This window comes from Ranitomeya variabilis, chromosome 4 (genome assembly GCF_051348905.1).
Source record: "Ranitomeya variabilis isolate aRanVar5 chromosome 4, aRanVar5.hap1, whole genome shotgun sequence".
Classification (NCBI taxonomy): Eukaryota; Metazoa; Chordata; class Amphibia; order Anura; family Dendrobatidae; genus Ranitomeya; species Ranitomeya variabilis.
The window spans coordinates 301,271,605-301,289,428 of NC_135235.1; the positions used below are offsets into that span (position 1 = coordinate 301,271,605).

Sequence of the window (17,824 nt, forward strand, 5' to 3'; positions counted from 1 at the left end):
GATGGGCGGTAAAATTAAAATAAAAAAAATCCTTCTATTATTGAGAATGGAGAGAATTTTTAATCAGGAGTAAATCGCAAAGTTGTTTTCTTTTTACAAGAACTTTACAAATTTACACATGTATGAGCTCGAGACAACGCATTTATTAACATCGCCTAATAATGCCAGTTGTGCACTAAAGTTGATGACATTCTGTGTTCGTACATGACTGGTGTCCTGTGTGTAGGCGATTTGCATTTCCATTTTCTCAAAAAGGTTTAGCTAAAGTTTTGTGGGATTTTGAGGCACTAACATAACACTTTAAAGGGAATCCATCAATAATGTTTTGCTATATAATTTGAGAGCTACATAATATAGGAAAAGAAAGTCTGATTCCAGTGATGTATCACTTACTGGACTGTTTGGTGTAGTTCTGATAGAATCCTTGTTTGTCTGAGATAGATGTAGCACAGCTAAGACTTCAGGGCTGTGTACAATCCCGCCCACACACCTGATTGGCTGTTCACACTGTTATTTATGATGAATTTACCAATCAGTGGTGGGGGAGGAGTTACACAGATTGGCCTGACTGCCTAGCACGTGAGATGTAGTCCTGTAGTGTTAATATTCTGCTGATAAAACACTTTTAGTATTGAAACTACAACATACGGTCTTGTAAGTGATATATCTATATAATCAAGCTCTCTTGTCCTCAGATTAAATGGCAAAACCTGCTGACATATTCCCTTTAAGGATACATAAAGAATATTTTGGAAGGGCATAGAGTTAGCTGGTACTGTACAGTTGAGAAATGTGATGGTCGTCTCTTTAATCTGAATATGGCATCTAATTATGTCTTTATTAGACAAGTTAGTTCAAAAGAACAAATGATTTGTTTTCAGCAAAACTATACAGAAAAATATTGATTTCAATGTCATGTCAAAAGAAAGGACCGTGCAACAAACATCAGTCAACAGATAGCACCGAGCCAAGCGGCTATGGAAAAGCATAATGCACATATTCTACGCTGAATAAAGCTATAAAGGAAGCATATTTAGTAATAAATTGGATTTTCAAATGGGAACTTTTCTCAGTTTTTTGTCCTTCAAGTTATGCATGTTTGATATGTAGGTTTATGAACGTTGCAACCCCTAACAATCAAGAATCCCATATTTATTTTCAATAACAAGGCTTCATTATAGTCTGAGAGAGATATAGAGTGAACATGCGCAAACATTTTATATGAAGTATTCTCACCATTCATCTCTCCATTTTCATCCAGCATGATTTCTGAGGAACATAAGATGTTGTCCCTACACGCTCCCCTCCTCCCCTGGCTTGGACGCATATTCAATCACTGCCCTTGCCCCCGTCCCGCACTTCCTCCTCCTGCTGCTGCCTGGCTCACAGACCCCAGGTACTGTGCTTAGGGCGCATGTGTGCTTCCTCTTTCTTAAAGAGATATCACATTCCATCCTAAAGCGTCCCCAGCCAATGCCTGGGAGAAACTTACTATTTAAGGCACCTCCACCTGATGGGAGGTGCCTGAGCAATGTGTTCTCTGAATGCTGAGCTGTGTATGACCCCACCCACACCATTGATTGTCTGTTTTCTGTGTAACCTATGCATAGAGATACCTAGTACTGAAGTGATAATCTCCATGCTAGTGGATGGTAAGATAGTGTACGGAGGGGGACACTGTGATTCTGTTGCCCAAGGGCAAAAATATACCCTGAGCCAGCCCTGGACTATCGCCTAACTTGATTGCTACAAGGGTATTTTTAACTTTCCATCTCTCCAACACAATGCCAAGACCAGGGACAATAACGACAAACTTGTTGCCATCAGTCTTTTATATCAAGATGCAGCTCTCTGGTATATCTTTAGATAAAGGTTGATCTGGCAGAGAGTTGAGAGCATGAAAAGGTTAGATAGGCTTGGCAATGCCCGTCTCCTACTGTAATTAAGCCGTGTAAAGTAAAAATAAAATAAGCAAAATAAAATGTACAGCTGTGAAACAAACTTCATGGTTGGAAATAAACTTTAGAACTTCCTCTCATGATATTGTGTTGTAAGCCAAGTTCTGTACAAAGGAATATAAACGTATCCAATGTAACGCTCCGTGGTTCTTGTGCCAGGAGCTTGCCACATTGTTGCCAGGTAGAGTAACTTTGCCTGTGTATTTCTTACTAAATGTAAATATTTCTTCCTGAAATGTCAACTTTTACCTTTCTACTTTCCCATGGCCGAGTCTGAAAACCTGCATTAAAGCTGCATCAGCACAAGAGACTGTTGAAATATGATTTTGCCGAGTCTGACGATGTGCATTACTAATCTAAATTAACAAGCATTTACCTTCGGAAATCCATTGCTGGACATACATCAAGTAAACAAACCAGAAATTAAGGATATTGTGTTGTGATTGAATTTTGTGGTTCTGTCTTTCCAACGTATTTTAAGAAAATGACAATGGCTATATATCCTTGGCATTGTTCATGGTCGTCACTGCTGACTGGCATCAACACAGGACGGGATGTTCACTTTGAAAGATCAAGTCAACCTTCAAAGACTCTTGTCTAAGAGTGATTGTTGATTTTTCATTGACTTGGACCAGTCCAGTACACCGGGCAGAAATCAAAGACAGCTCCAAAAGCATCTACCGCCACTGTCTTTGTGCAAAAGGAGCTGGTTCTTGCTGCCCCAAATAGTGATGAGAGAGCTTGCTCGGGTAACATGTTATCTAAGAATGCTCAGGTGTTATCCCAGTATCTTGGGTGTGCTCAAATAATGTGATAGAGTCCCTGCGGCTCCACTTCTCGCAGCTGTTAGGCAATCCCTGCATTTATTGCGGCTGTCTAACAAACAGGCAATCCCTGCATGTGTTTCGTCTGTCTAACAGCTGCGAATCATGCTGCCGTGGGGACTCAAACATATTATTCGAGCATGCCCAAGATATTTAGATAACACCAGAGTATGCTCAGATTACACGTTATCCACGCACATTCATGGAGCATCCCAGAGGGCCATGGGGATACTCGGTACCAGGCCAGTCAGTTCTCAAAGGGATGTGTCACGGCAGCAGTGACCCGGTTCGTGGCCCTGGTTGTCCAATTAAAGGGATGAACTGAAAATAATGAAAAATGGGAAATGGGAATAAAGTTTATGGGGAAAAGGGGAATTGTTCATGACACCACCTGTGGTATTCGGCCAGGGATAGCTGATGCTGCTTAAAGGGACCTCGGGAGCCAATGTTAATGCAGCTGAGGTGGATCTGCTCCCCACAGGTGGAGCATGGCCCCAGGGCTGCCAAAGGGATGTAGAAAAGTTCTGTTGGTGGTGGTGGTACAGGGCAGGTGCCGCAGGGAAAGAATTGAAAGGACACAGCAAAATGAAGTATTCATGTTTTACTCACAGTCAGGTGTTACTTCCCCAGGGGAGGTGCTGTGTACTCCAGGTGAATGGTCCAGGAAACTCTCCAGCAATTTGGGGCTCCTGTCCAGAACCCCCTTTTTGTATGCTTTTCCTGGCCTTCTCACTGCGCTGGCTGCCCCCTCTCCTGCCCTGCGCTGCACACCCAGTGTCCCGAGCCGGTAGACGTGGGTCATGTCGGGCGATGTCTCCACTGTCCCATTGACCCTCATTGTCCACCTTTTTGCCAAAGTAAGTGTGATTTTGGCTGCCGCTCTTACTAACATGACAGCCTCTGGGTTCCTAGTTGAGACCTGAAGTTCTTTCACTAGATCAGGGTCTGATTCCCCTTACTGCGACCTGGTCCCTCCACCTGATGCTGGTCAGCCTGGATTCAGGCCCCACGGGTGGCTCCTGCACTTCCCGTGCCCCTAGAACCCTTTCCTCTTCCTGAGAGCTTCTCTCCCCACTTTTCTCTCTTTCCTGCTGCTGGGACGAGCTTCTGCCAGCTCCAGTCCCCAGCTCCTGCTCTCACACACATCTGCTCAACTCCTCACTCTTCACCCACACCTTCTATCTAATCCCTCCCTGGCCTGGGGAGGTCTAGTGTTGGGTACAAGTGTTAGGGTTCTGTACAGTGTTCCCTCCTTACCAGAGAGTTGGGGTACCACACCTCTGGCTGAGATGCAGTACCTCTGTGGCAACTGGACCTTCAGGGGCACCACATTCACTCATCACTAGTCCCAACGTCTTCCCTTCTTTCGTAGGTGAGAAGCTCGACTTTAGCCTTTTATGATTTCTCCCTCAATTGTTTGGTAATACTTACCAAATACTTACCTGGTAATACTTACCAAAATTACACCCCAAATCACCATAGACTACCCACTGTTATGATAGTGTAGCAACTCACTTGGGAAAATAGGTAGCATTAAAAACTACAACTGACCCTGTACAGACTAGCGATCCTGACCCAGCAGTCCCTAGTGGTTTCAGTGTGAGCTGAGATAGCCCTAACCACAGACTAGATGATGTCAACTCAGACCTATGTTGCCTGAAAGGCCAATAAGAGCAACTTGTTCCTCCCAGAAAACTGGAGGACAGTGCAGAGTGTAAATTACCTAGAGAAGGGAAAGTGTGCTGAAATAGAAAAAGATCCCAGAGTGAGTAAAACAAACTCTGAAATACAAAATAAAGGGATATACTGTAGTATATACTGTTAGAGAATATGCTGCCTATTTCCAAAAAAGAAAGAAAGGATATGTGCAGGGTAAAGAACATAAACAGCAAAGAGATAACCCTAGCTTGTCTTTCACTGACTGAATTAAACTGGAGCTGTAGGGTTGGACAACAAAATGAGACTATCACCAGCAGGAAATACCAGTAGAGGGAAGTATATAAAGCTGCACTCAAAAGGTGACAGAACAGACAAATGAGTAAATGAAAACACCTGTTACCCTAAAAAGACTGGAGCAAGGAAAACATAAACTAAATACCTGGAGAAAAGGTGTATCTGCTGTGGCTCGGCAGACAGAGGTGAGTATATCCATATACTCACCTCTCCGGCGGCCCCTGAACCTTACCGCTGTAACCGGCAGCCTCGGTTCCTAAGAATGAGGAGTTTAGGACCTTTGATGACGTCGCGGCTTGTGATTGGTCGCGTGAGTGGTCACATGAGCGGTCACGCGACCAATCAGAAGCCGCGACGTCACCGAAGGCCCTTCACGCGCTCATTCTTAGGAACGGAGGCTGCCGGTTAACAGCGGTAAGGTCCAGGGGCCGCCGGAGAGGTGAGTATATCCATATTTATTATTTTAATTCTTTATTTTTTACATTAATATGCATCCCAGGGCCTGAAGGAGAGTTTCCTCTCCTTCAGACCCTGGGAACCATCCAGGATACCTTCCGATATTTGAGTCCCATTGACTTGTATTGGTATCGGGTATCGGTATCGGCGATATCCGATATTTTTCGGGTATCGGACGATACTATCCGATACCGATACTTTCAAGTATCGGAAGGTATCGCTCAACACTAGTCATCAGTAGTTATAAAGTATAGTATCAGTCAGTGTAAGCAATGTGTGTCTCTGTAAGTATAGAGGGCAAATTTCTAAGCTGCAGCAATCTGAATCTGTTGGAAAGAAGAACTTTCCACAGACATTAGACAAAAGTCAACTGAACCCACAAATTTCAGATTATGTAAGTATTGGCAGTTGGAAATCAATTCTCCTGTTGATAGGCTCACCAGGTGAGGTAGATTCTCTAAGGCCTCTTTCACACTTCCGTTTTTACAATCTGCACAGGATCCATCAAAATGTTGAAAAGACGGATCCTGTGCTGATTGTAAAAAACTGATGCACTGGAGCCGTTTTTTTTACAGTTCCAGTGCATCCTAGAAGGCTATGTGCACACGTTGTGTATGCGTCTTCGCCACAGTTTTTCGCTGCGAAAACGCATACACAACACAACCCATGATAAAATTATTTTTTTAAAAAAATCGTGATATTCTTACCTTCCGGCGTCCCGCGCAGCCCCCGCAGCCTTCCCGATGCTCGTGATGCTCCGTTTCCAGTGAAGCATAGCGAGACAATGACCTGTGATGACATAGTGGTCTCGCAAGACCACTACATCATCGGGTCATTTCTCTATGCATCACTGGGAACCGGAGCTGCCGGCAGCATCGCGAGCATCAGGGGGGCCGCGTGAAGGCTGCAGGGGATGCCGGAAGGTAAGAATATCATTATTTTGTATTTTATTTAATATTTTTAACATTATATCTTTTGCCTACGCAGCATCAATAGAAAAGAGAGAGAGAGAGCGAGAGAGAATTTCCCTGACGGGAAATTCTTCCGCGCATGTTCAGTTGGAAAAGACGGCATCCGTCGCTGGATTCCTGCATCCATAGGCTTCCATTACAGCCAATGGCGGACAGCGCAGGATCCGTCGCTGAGCGATTTTCTGACGTGCAGAAAAAATTCCTCTGTGCGTTGTCTCCGCCCGACAGACAGCGATTTTACAACAGATCCAGCGCACGACGGATGAAACGTGTGGCCATCCATCACAATCCATCACTAATACAAGTCTATGAGGAAAAAAATGGATCCAGCAGAAACATTTGCTGGATCCGTTTTTTTTCACAAAACTACGGATTGTGATGGAAAAAGAAAGTCGGAAGTGTGAAAGAGGTCTGAGCCTCAGGTCCCACTGGCAAAACAAACCCCAGGAGCTGATGTAGCAAGTAGGAAGCAATGTGGGCAGTAGGGAGTTGGCCCACACATAAATCTGAGGAACAGTAGGACTGATGGAATGGAGTCCAGCAGGGATGAAGGCAAGCACAAACACAAAAGCCCAGATGGGGGAAAACACCAAACATACGACTAGAGACTCAATCCCAAGACACAGGTTTGTGTCGTAATGAGCCTTAAATAGATCTAGAGAGATGATGTCATTGATCCATACTGGGCATCTCCCAAAGTGGAGCGCAGCAGAGGGCAGTGGACCCAGGGGAAGGAGGCTGAGCCCAGGACACCCTGGATGCCGGTGTGTAACACCTATCCTTTTCTCTGTTAGAGAGATAAGCCATTGCCAGATGGTTCTGGCAACAGATATTTCATAGAAAACACAGCTGACAGATATCTAATGTATGAAGTCACTTACATGAAGCTTAAAGGGGTTGTTTCAGTGCAGATGGAATGCCCAGCTCCAAGCCGCTGAGCTCACTGATTGACTGTCGTGCTGCCAAGCACTGCAACCAATATCAGACACTGGAAGCAATAGCAGAAACTTGCTGGTGGACCTGGGGAAGGTGAGTACAGCTTGTTTATTTTTTTAAGCGGGGGATCAATTATATTTTAATGTGAACAATCCCTTAAAGTACTTACTGTTTTTTATTCACTGACAGCAAGCAGCAATCACAATAAATTAACTCATTGAGTTAAAATTCTTTTCATTCTTCCAAGATTATAATTAATTTATAAAAGATTGGGAAAACCCTTCGGTCACAATAACTCTGCTGCATCGAATGTACAGTAATGGAAACTTCACTTCATGGAATCACAAACAGTGCAGTGATCACATTCCATCAGAGGGACATGTGACCGCTGCAGCCAATCAATGACTTCAGTGGTGATCCTCCACACCCTGTGATTGGCTGCAATGGTCACATGTGTTTGTTATGGGACATCATCAATGCAGGAGGAAGTAAGAAATATGGAGGATCCAAGCAGAGAAAGAGGATCAGTGCAGTGAGATGCAAATATTTTGTTTTATTTTTTTAACCCATTATTGTAAAAAATATATATATATCTTCTCTGACAACCCCTTTAATTTAAAGTGATCTTCCTAAAAATCAGCACCAAGCAACCAACCAGCATCCCTCTTATGTAGATCTGCCTAGATACCTAATTCCAAGCATTAGCACAGCACTATTGGCTGAGCTAAAAACCTAGCAACCCGGAGACTGAATATAACTACAACCTCCATGCTCCCTTTAATTATTTGCCAGGGGCTCCGGTGGACATGACCAGATGCACATGACCGTAATAGCCGATCATATGTGCATATTCCTTGCGAGAGCTGCAGATCAGAGAGCAAAGCCTAAATCATTGACAATATTCATAGGTGACAGCTACAGCCCTGCAGATATTGCAGCACTACAAGTCCCTGAATGGTGAGAGTTGTATTCTCCCAGCAGCTGGAGGTTCCCAGGCTGCAAACCGCTAGTGTACACAGTATGCATCTGTATAGAGAGGGTGGGAGATCATACAGATGTAGCAGAGCTGTATAAGTCAGGTATAAGATAATGCTATGGGTTTACCGGCAGTCCCATGTAAAACTACAGATAAACTAAACTATAACCAGGAGCTGTAGCAGATGATACTCTCAGCTCTGCCTTTACTACCAACCACTTTACATGAATCAGAAGCAGATCTATTACCCATAGTAACATTTCTGTACATTGTCATACGCTGGAAAGTTACCAATCTGTCATTTCAGAGGTTTCTAAAAAGGAAACTCTTTAAAGAGATTCGTTTAGCAAGATTAACTGCTAAAAACCACACATATAGGCTCACGGGTCTTTGAAACACAAATCCATGGACACCTTTATATCTTTTAACTGTTGCTGCATTTCCGAGAAATTAATGTTCTTATTTATATGCAAATGAGATATTAAAGTAAACTTGTCACATGAAAAAAAGGCTATTAACCTGCAGATATGGGGTTATTCTGCTGATTAATGGTGTTCAAAACCTGCCCGATGCCCGTACTTAGAGCCCTGCTGCCAGGAGGGATTTAACCTTATTCTTCCCGGTAAAGTTCGGCTTTTAGTCATAAGGGCAACACCGGTTCTGTCATCGCTCTGAGTATAAAGAGTGACGTCGGTAACTGCACCCTCGGCACTGACAGACACCCAACCCCAATGCTGAGTCTCTGTAAATTAGTGCCGAGAGCGCACTTACAGCCGCTGCTCTTTATACACAGCAGTGCCGCCCCTATGGCTGAAAGCCGAATATTTACCGGAAGGAATAAAGTTAAACTTCTTCCGGTAGCTGGGATCTAAGTGCCAGGGCTGCACAGGATTTTGAATACTGTTAACCTGCAGGTTAACCCTATATCTTCAGGTTAATAGCATTTTTTTTTTCAAGTGACAGATTCACTTTAAGTGCTCTGGGCGTGTCAAAGCACATCCAGAGCCTGTTGCTTCTCCGACCGGCAATAGATTCTTTAGCTTTGTCCATATCAAAGAGTTGCATGCTCATACATGTGGTTTCCAGGGGTTGGCTTACTGATAGATTCCTTTTAAAACACCCCAAAATATATTCTATAAGGAGACGCTGGTTGCCTGTCCTTGGGTGGGATGGGGCTGATATTTTGGCCATGGACATGACGCTACTGATAAAAGGTAAAACACATGAGCATCTCACAAATTAGACTTCAACCTATGTGACCTATGTGTGCTGGTTTTGGTGTCCTTAGGCATTAAGAGCATATTAATACCATGGTGTAGTAAAATGTCCCCATAGCTTCACTATGATACACCAAGTACTGTATATATGGCACTGGTCCCAGCACCTGCTGATATGTGACATAAGTACTGATCAGCCTCCGATCCTCACTGTGCTGCTCCTGCTCTGGAGTCAGGACTCTGACCTACCGTCAGATTGTAAGCTCTTATGGCCGGTGCTCTCACTACTCCTGTTTCCTGGCTAATCAATGCTTCGTGTACTTTAATTATATCGGATTTATGTTCATAATACAGAATATCTTACTGCCACATACAACATGATTACTAGAGATGGGCAAATCAATGTGTTTGACTTGCTGATCAGCTAAACTAACAAATACAATGAGTGAGCAGAATCGACAATTATTTGCTGGAAAAGAACAGCAAACATTAAATCAATGTATGCATCACATGGTAAATAACAGATGTGAGCAACGCAAATATTTATATGCTGTTGTTGATCTTCTTATTATTATTATCATTATATTTGACTATATTATTATTATCATTATATTTGCCTATATAATTATTATTACTATGATTATATTTGACTATATTAGTAGTAGTAGTAGTAGTATCAATATTTTTGTGTATTATTATTATTATTATTATTATTATTATTATTATTTTACTCCTACAATTTTATTTTTATTATATATTTTTCTCATATTTGTATTATTATTATTTACTGTTATAATTATATTTTTATGTTTTATTATTATTATTATTATTATTATTATACTATTAAAATTATATTTGTATTATATTTTTTATTTCTCATATTATTATTATTATTTCACTATTAGAGTTATATTTGTATTCATTTTTATTTCTAATTTTATTATTATTATTATTATTATTGTTATTATTATTACATCAATACGTACATTTCCTCTTGTAACTCCAACCCTTTTTCATCTTTTTATACTCCAAAACTATATAGAAAGTGGTTGGTTTGCACTTAGTTGTCCTTTAAGTCAATCTTAAAGCCTAATATAGGGAAATTAGATAAAGATCCCCTATTAGGGACCGGAATTGATGAGAGGACATCTGTCACACTGTGGTACAGTATGTAATGTGCAGGGGTGCACCAGCCATAAGGAGCACAGAGAATTTTACCTTGTTGCATTTTGCAGCATTTTGGCAGATATACAGTCACGTTACGTATCAGATTAGGGGCACATTTCCCTTTTTTTTGCCTCAGGTAGAGTCTATTATTCCCCCCTAACTGGGGGGGAATAATAGACAAATGTCAGGAAATCCAACAGAGCAGGGACAAATGGTACAAGTGGGACAAGAGGCACACGTAGTACAAGTGGCAAAAGTGGGAAAAGTGGCACAAGTGGAACAAGAGGCACAAGTGGGACAAGTGGCACAAGTGGGACGAATGGCACAACTGAGACAAGAGGCACAAGTAATACAAGTGGCAAAAGTGGGACAAGTGGCACAAGTGGGAGAAGTGGCACAAGTGGGACAAATGGCACAAGTGGGACAAGAGGCACAAGTGAGACAAGTGGCACAAGTGGGACAAATGGCACAAGTGGGACAAGAGGCACAAGTGGTAAAAGTGGGACAAATGGCACAAGTGGGACAAGAGGCACAAGTAGTACAAGTGGCAAAAGTGGGACAAGTGGGACAAAAGGCACAAGTTTGACAAGTGGGATAAGAGGCACAAGTGGGACAATAGGCACAAGTGGGACAATAGGCACAAGTGGGACAAATGGCACAAGTGGGACAAGAGGCACAAGTGGGACAAATGGCACAAGTGGGACAAGAGGCACAAGTGGGACAAGAGGCACAAGTAGTACAAGGGGCAAAAGTGAGACAAGTGGCACAAGTGGCAAAAGTGCAACAAGTTGGACAAGTGGCACTAGTTGTACAAGTGGGACAGGGGGGACAAGTGGTACAAGTGGGACAAGTGCTGAAAGGAGGGTTTTATAGGACTACATTATATTAGAGGGTTTTATAGGACTACATTATATTAGAGATAAGAGGAGGGAGGTGAGGGTCAGAACTGGGAGCTTAAGAGCAGCAATCAGGTGAGAGCTGGGAGGTCACTGTTACTGTAGACTGGCAGACAAGTGTGATCAGGTGAGGACAATGGGAGCTCACAGGGGACAGTAAAAAAAAGAGCTGACAGGATGCAATGCAATAATAAGCATGCAAGGCGAGCCATGTTGGAGCAGGAGGGGTTAACTGTGCATGCATTTGCCTGTTACAGACAGCAGAGACCAAATTGCAATTCCCTGGCATAGAGGTTTGCAGAGCAGAAGACAGCACAGTGCTGGGTCCATGCTGCTGCTGTTGCTGGAGATTTCTCATGTACGTATGATATTATATCAGGATCTTGCACGGGTTCTATAACTTAGCACTTACCTTGATCACCCAGCATCACCAGCCACTGGCACAGCTAGCATCTTGCTCTGTGTGGCTCAGCACAACGCTTTCCACCCATTCTCTCTTCTTCTCTTTTGCAGCCCAAAATATGAGACTCCTGTAAAAAGAAAAGTGGATGCAAAGATCTGTACAAGCATCAACACCACCATCATCCTCATCATCAGGACCAGGCTGCTCATCATCTCCAGAACTTGCTGCTCCTGGATCTCAGCTTCTCTCCCTCTCCATCCTTCTTCCCTGGCATTAAATGCAAACTGGCTGCCTCTCTAGATGTGGACATGTGCATTTAAAGACCAAGACCTTCCTCTGTCTCATGCCTGCTGCCCCAATTTCTCCTTTCCCCATTCCTCAATCCCTCCTCTAAACAAGGTCCTATCATGTCCCCATAAGCTTCCTATGCAGGAATGTCCTTTATGGAACCAGCTGCTACTTCTCTGTCTCCCAACAGCTAGAGACAGCTCCTAGCTACCACATCTCTAAGGAATATCTTGATTTTTTTTGCACATATTTTACATAAGATATCTTAGTGAATTGTCATTTTTTATTTTTTTTCTTGCATCTTGTGTAATAATAATTACATCCAGTTCTGGAAGCAGCACAGATGGATAAGTGCATGAAGATCTGATCCATTTAAACGTGACCATGTGGATTAAACAGCTTTTGGGGATCAGGTAAGATGAATCTTATGCCAATGGACCTACATTTTTTTTCTTATGCAATGCAGAAAGGAAAGGGGGGGGAGTGTAGAATTTTGCAAAGATTTGAATGATGTCTGCAAGAGATTAGGATTGCTCTGTATTCTGCACTACTGGCTGATGCTTAACCTCTTTTTTATGTCTAGAACTGAATGCAAGTTGCTTTACCCCCTTCTAGGGGCTTATAAAGGACAAGATTTGGCTATTAAATATTAGTTGTGCCAATAGGGATGTAATAGAGAACTAGCATTGGGCTAAGTTGCCTTGACCTCTGTGTAATAGAGAACTTGGGCAGAATGGAATATCCTATGAGACTGGTTATTATTACATACCATGGATTATACAATGACTCATATAATGCCATGTTCTGTCAAGGTCACATGGGCTCATACAGGACTGGGTGTACCTGTGGCATACATAAAATAAGTGCCCCCCCCCCCATCTACACCTTGTAATGTATATACAGACTTGCACAATAAGTAGATTCTTTTGTTTACTTGTTTTCATTCTATTTGTTTACCTTTTTGCTTTACTGTGATACATTCTTAAAACATGACATTCTTTTGTATATCCTTGTTGAATGATACATAGCATCTTCAGATTCTGTCTGGAGAAGTACCTTGGTGTTGTAAAATGTTGTGTATTGCAATGTGAATGTAAAGTTTTCACTCTACCTGCTATCCATATGATGCTTGGAGGAATAGCTATGATATTGCTCATGCATTGACAATTAAAAAAAAGTCCCCATTATATAAGCTGGGTGTGATGCTTGCCATCTTAATACAAGGTAATGCTATTTTCTTTTTTGATACTGTGTTATATCAGTTAAAGCAAACATGTAGTTCCTCCTATCGCCACTAGGGTGCGCTAGGCTCCAGGAAAAAAAATAATATCCCTCATCCCAGAAACTCCATTTCTTTTGTGTTGAGTTTTCTGAATTCTGTATATATATATATTTATATATTTATGTTAATTTGAAACCATTTCTGTTGTGCGCTGCGTAATAGGGGAACAAATGCTCTGACAAAAAGTGCAACTGCCAAAGCAAATGACTGCTATCCTCTAAACAGCCCTGATTCAGTGAACTGAGGCAATTAGAGATCTGGAACTATGGGATTCATGGTGGAGGCTCCAGGTACAGAGGAGTGGGATCATCTCTTTGGACATAGTTTTCCTATTGCACATGGAGTGATGGTTCCTGTAAAGAATTACTTGGAAATTGTGAAAAAAATCAATTTGGGGTAAATATGTATCAGGTGGAAAGAAAATCTCATCTAACCGAAACACAAGACTCATAAACAAGGGGAAACCTGTAATGTGTCTCATAGACCAGTCACTGTCTGTGTGCTACCAAAGGAGACATTTATCAAATCTATCTATTATCTACCTATCGATCTATCTATCTATCTATCTATCTATCTATCTATCTATCTATCTATCTATCTTTCTATCTATCTATCTATCTATCTATCTATCTATCTATCTATCTATTATCTATCTACCTATCTATCTATCTATCTATCTATCTATTATCTATCTACCTATCTATCATCTATCTATCTATCTATCTATCTATCTATCTATCTATCTATCTATCTATCTATCATCCATTATCTATCTATCTATCTATCTATCTATCTATCTATCTATCTATCTATCTATCTATCTATCATCCATCTATTATCTACTATCTATCTATCTATCTATTATCTATCTATCTATCTATCTATCTATCTATCTATCTATCTATTATCTATCTATCTATCTATCTATCTATCTATCTATCTATCTATCTATCTATCATCCATCTATTATCTATCTATCTATCTATCTATCTATCTATCTATCTATCTATCATCCATCTATCATCTATCTATCTATCTATCTATCTATTATCTATCTATCTATCTATCTATCTATCTATCTATCTATCTATCTATCTATCTATTATCTATCTATCTATCATCCATCTATTATCTATCTATCTATCTATCTATCTATTATCTATCTATCTATCTATTATCTATCTACCTATCTATCATCTATCTATCTATTATCTATCTATCTATCTATCTATCTATCTATCATCCATTATCTATCTATCTATCTATCTATCTATCTATCTATCTATCTATCTATCTATCTATCTATCTATCTATCTATCATCCATCTATTATCTACTATCTATCTATCTATCTATCTATCTATCTATCTATTATCTATCTATCTATCTATCTATCTATCTATTATCTATCTATCTATCTATCTATCTATCTATCTATCTATCTATCTATCATCCATCTATTATCTATCTATCTATCTATCTATCTATCTATCTATCTATCTATCTATCATCCATCTATCATCTATCTATCTATCTATCTATCTATCTATCTATCTATCTATTATCTATCTATCTATCTATCTATCTATCTATCTATCTATTATCTATCTATCTATCATCCATCTATTATCTATCTATCTATCTATCTATCTATCTATCTATCTATCTATCTATCTATCTATCTATCTATCTATCTATCTGTCCGCCTGTCTGTCTGTCTATCCAGGCTTGCACTGTATATTTTTTGTCCATTTCTCCCAACATTAAACATAGAGAAATAATCTTTTATTCTGCAAATAACAGAATGTGACAGGTGCTGTAATATCAGACATTGCTGTACACCATTGGCCATTTACTCCGGGGAGACAGAGCATAGTACAATGCTTCCATGAAATATGCTGCCGTCACATTGCTGCTGGTCTCATCGCAGATACTCAAAGTTTATACATCGGGTCCAGTAAAATTCAAGATGACATTATAGTTCTGTATCAGCAGCTAGTGCCAAATTATCGGCTGTGTATATGTATTCAAATATTTATATACTATATATATATATATATACACTCACTGGCCACTTTATTAGGTACGCCTGTCCAACTTCTTGTTAACACTTAATTTCTAATCAGCCAATCACATGGCGGCAACTCAGTGCATTTAGGCATGTAGACATGGTCAAGACAATCTCCTGCAGTTCAAACCGAGCATCAGTATGGGGAAGAAAGGTGATTTGAGTGCCTTTGAACGTGGCATGGTTGTTGGTGCCAGAAGGGCTGGTCTGAGTATTTCAGAAACTGCTGATCTACTGGGATTTTCACGCACAACCATCTCTAGGGTTTACAGAGAATGGTCCGAAAAAGAAAAAAAATCCAGTGAGCGGCAGTTCTGTGGGCGGAAATGCCTTGTTGATGCCAGAGGTCAGAGGAGAATGGGCAGACTGGTTCGAGCTGATAGAAAGGCAACAGTGACTCAAATCGCCACCCGTTACAACCAAGGTAGGCCTAAGACCATCTCTGAACGCACAGTGCGTCGAACTTTGAGGCAGATGGGCTACAGCAGCAGAAGACCACACCGGGTACCACTCCTTTCAGCTAAGAACAGGAAACTGAGGCTACAATTTGTACAAGCTCATCGAAATTGGACAGTAGAAGATTGGAAAAACGTTGCTTGGTCTGATGAGTCTCGATTTCTGCTGCGACATTCGGATGGTAGGGTCAGAATTTGGCGTAAACAACATGAAAGCATGGATCCATCCTGCCTTGTATGGAGCATCTTTGGGATGTGCAGCCGACAAATCTGCGGCAACTGTGTGATGCCATCATGTCAATATGGACCAAAATCTCTGAGGAATGCTTCCAGCACCTTGTTGAATCTATGCCACGAAGAATTGAGGCAGTTCTGAAGGCAAAAGGGGGTCCAACCCGTTACTAGCATGGTGTACCTAATAAAGTGGCCGGTGAGTGTGTATATATATATATATATATATATATATATATATATATATATACTTCACTAGCAATCCTCATATACAGCAGCATGCCCCGATGATATATTGAGCGATAATTACTTGTAGATGTTGAGGTCACATGTGCTTCACAATTGCTAAAATGAAGAAAAAGTTGTTAGAAGTGGCTCATTGACAGGCGCCATTTTTATGAAAACATTCGCTAACCTTTATTTAGCGTCTATGCAAAATATTTAAAAAGGCAACAGATTATTAGCACATAGGCGTTGCCTAAACTAAGGCATTACACGTATTCACATTGATATCAATTGGCAAGGTTACTCAGAGCGGCAGGCATTCCTTGTAGAGGTAGATCCTTGATGTCCTTGTAGGTCTTCTCTCAGTCTGACACTTGAAGGTTCTGACTAGTTGTCTCGTTTCGATAACCCCAGAAAACCATATTAGAATACTTCAAACAGGTTTTTTTCTGAATTCCCAAAATTAAATGCTGTTTTAGATGGTAAGAAATAAGGATTGCATTGAGCGCAGAATAGGTCCAAACTCCATGTTAGGTCCTCCAAGACCTGAGACAGCTCTATTCAATATAATAAGAGGGTAGACACTTGACACTTTAAGATGTATCCAGGTCACTTATCACATGGGGACCAATAATACTGAGGAAAGTTAATTGTAACTTTATAGAGGAAATCCAGATTACAGTTCAACGATGATTATAGACTGATCCTCTAACTCCATTACCTTGACCTGTAAAGCCTTCAAAGACATCTCAGTAGGCTTGATATCGTGTTTGGCCATAGACATGTAATAACAATTGACTGGATGTTGTTTAACCTCCAATTTCTTCCATCAAGAATATTTTATGATGAGCGAAGGAGGTCTGTTTTTTATGACATTATTTCCTTTCTTGGAGGTAAAAATAAAGGACTGTCCAGAACATTTTTTTTTCCAGCAAATAAATGGTTACTCAGAGGGCTCAACTCATCATTTGTGTTTTTTAAGTCACTTCACTTTTTTTGTCTTGTTGTTTTTGTTTACGTTTCCTGCACCACATTAATCAAAAAGGTCCCCCTGGTTCAAGAGTTTTGTGCACAATCAAAAATGTTCTTTATTTTTGTCTTTTTACCTTTTTTATGCCTTTCTAGATCATGTCTCACTATAATGTCTTAAAAATGTCTGCTAAAGGTGCATGCATATATAAAATCACTCAGAAGAGGGAATGGAGTACATTTGAGAAAAATTTAGCAATTTTTTTAAAGAGTTACAAATTGATGAATTAGCCAGAAACAGCTGGAAAGCAAAAACCTCGCCCATACAGGCAAACATAAAAACAAAAGAAACATGTATTCAAATGCTTAAATTAAAAAAAGCACAAATTAAAGAATTTGTAGAAAATACAATAAAGAATCGGCCAATAGAGTTAGCAAAACCTTTAGAAAATGGCATACACATACAGCTCTGGCAAAAATTAAGAGACCACTGCAAAATGTTCAGTTTGTCTGATTTTTCTCTTTATTGGTATATTTTTGAGTAAAATGT

General features: G+C 40.7%; 1 protein-coding gene across 3 annotated transcripts in view; it reads left to right on the forward strand.

The window, feature by feature from the left end:
• Nucleotides 1-12,320: 12,320 nt before the first annotated feature.
• AJAP1 (adherens junctions associated protein 1) overlaps nucleotides 12,321-17,824 on the forward strand; it is a 446,974-nt gene continuing 441,470 nt past the window's right edge. For all 3 annotated transcript variants that reach the window (XM_077250316.1, XM_077250315.1, XM_077250317.1), the window contains exon 1: nucleotides 12,321-12,458. In XM_077250316.1, coding sequence (XP_077106431.1) covers nucleotides 12,430-12,458 — 29 coding nt within the window. In that variant the 5' untranslated portion in view covers nucleotides 12,321-12,429. The remainder of the gene's footprint in view (nucleotides 12,459-17,824) is intronic.